This window comes from Amphimedon queenslandica, unplaced genomic scaffold (genome assembly GCF_000090795.2).
Source record: "Amphimedon queenslandica unplaced genomic scaffold, v1.1 AMPQUscaffold_12504, whole genome shotgun sequence".
NCBI classification, from domain to species: domain Eukaryota; kingdom Metazoa; phylum Porifera; class Demospongiae; order Haplosclerida; family Niphatidae; genus Amphimedon; species Amphimedon queenslandica.
The window spans coordinates 4,024-5,197 of record NW_003547259.1 but is presented as its reverse complement, the minus strand read 5'-3'; the positions used below and the strand labels follow the sequence as shown (position 1 = coordinate 5,197).

Below are 1,174 nucleotides of genomic sequence, written 5' to 3'. Positions count from 1 at the left end.
TCCACTGCATTCAACCCTTAGCCTCATCCTATAGCCTCTTGGTGATGTGTAGAAGTCCGAGCTATTCCAAAACTTGTTCTGAGTCTTTTTCTGTAAGAACTCCGTCAGCCTAAACACTTTGCTGTTGATTGTTTTCAGTTCTAACTTTTCGATTTTCCTCACTGCTAGCTGAAGGTGTTCCTCTACTGATTCCCTGCTATGTTCCTCCTTCTCCTCCCTCTTCATCTTTCTATTGCAACCAATGTTACTGTATTCACATGCTACAATAGCTTTAGGGCAGGTCATGTGGTGTGCTGCTTGCAAACGCCTTGGTATAACCTCCTCACACTCATCATTATTGCATCTGACTGGGTAGTTGGGACACTTGTTAAGATGATTGTTACTAGTCATCAATTGACGTGAGCCCTCCCTCTGACAGTGCTGACACTTGACTAGACTTCTTTGACAATCATCTGTCACATGTGCTTCCATTTCTATTCTCTGTACCATCGCTCCACATCCATTAGTACAGGGTACCTGTTGATAGGGACAGCTAATGCTAAGATGAGTATCAATATCCTTAATAGCTCCCATCCATTGGCACCCACTATCAGTGTTAGTGCAATAGATCTCCAATGACTTTATCCCTTGCTCTGCTCTCATATCTTCAAAATATTTCCCAGTTAGTTGCTTATTGCAGTCAGGGCAAGTTAGTTTCTGTCTCTTCTTTTTTGAGCTCTCCAGACAGCTCTTGCAGTATATCTTACCACAGCAGGTGACTTGTTGAGGATCCCTTGCCACTAATGTGCATATGTGGCATTGATACTCTTGGGATGTCTCCCCATCAGTGAATGTGTACCTATAGCCTCCTTGTGCTCCTACTTCTGTAGCCATTTATCCTCTGGTCATGTGAGTATGTTAAGGTACACCCCTTCTGGTTCTCATTGAATTGTGTGGGGTGTGTTTATATAGCTATAGTATGTTTGTAGTGTTTGTGTCTGTGTTTTGTGTTAGAATATCTGATTTGATTAACCATAATTAGAAATTTGAACCATTTACTCTATTATCTATGCTTGAATATAGGTTATACACCGAGGTAGAGGTTTCTATGGTATTTATTAACCGAGCGACGCAGTCGCAAGGTTAAAGGGACACATGCACGGAAGCACGTCATCTTGAAAAACTGGCCCGTTTT

The 1,174-nt window shown here is 42.0% G+C and overlaps 1 protein-coding gene across 1 annotated transcript in view; it reads right to left on the bottom strand.

The window, feature by feature from the left end:
- The window catches only part of LOC105314804 (TNF receptor-associated factor 5-like), a 1,513-nt gene extending 640 nt beyond the window's left edge, over positions 1-873 (bottom strand). Inside the window, exon 1 of the mRNA XM_011409183.1 lies at positions 16-873. Coding sequence (XP_011407485.1) covers positions 16-873 — 858 coding nt within the window. The remainder of the gene's footprint in view (positions 1-15) is intronic.
- Positions 874-1,174: the final 301 nt, after the last annotated feature.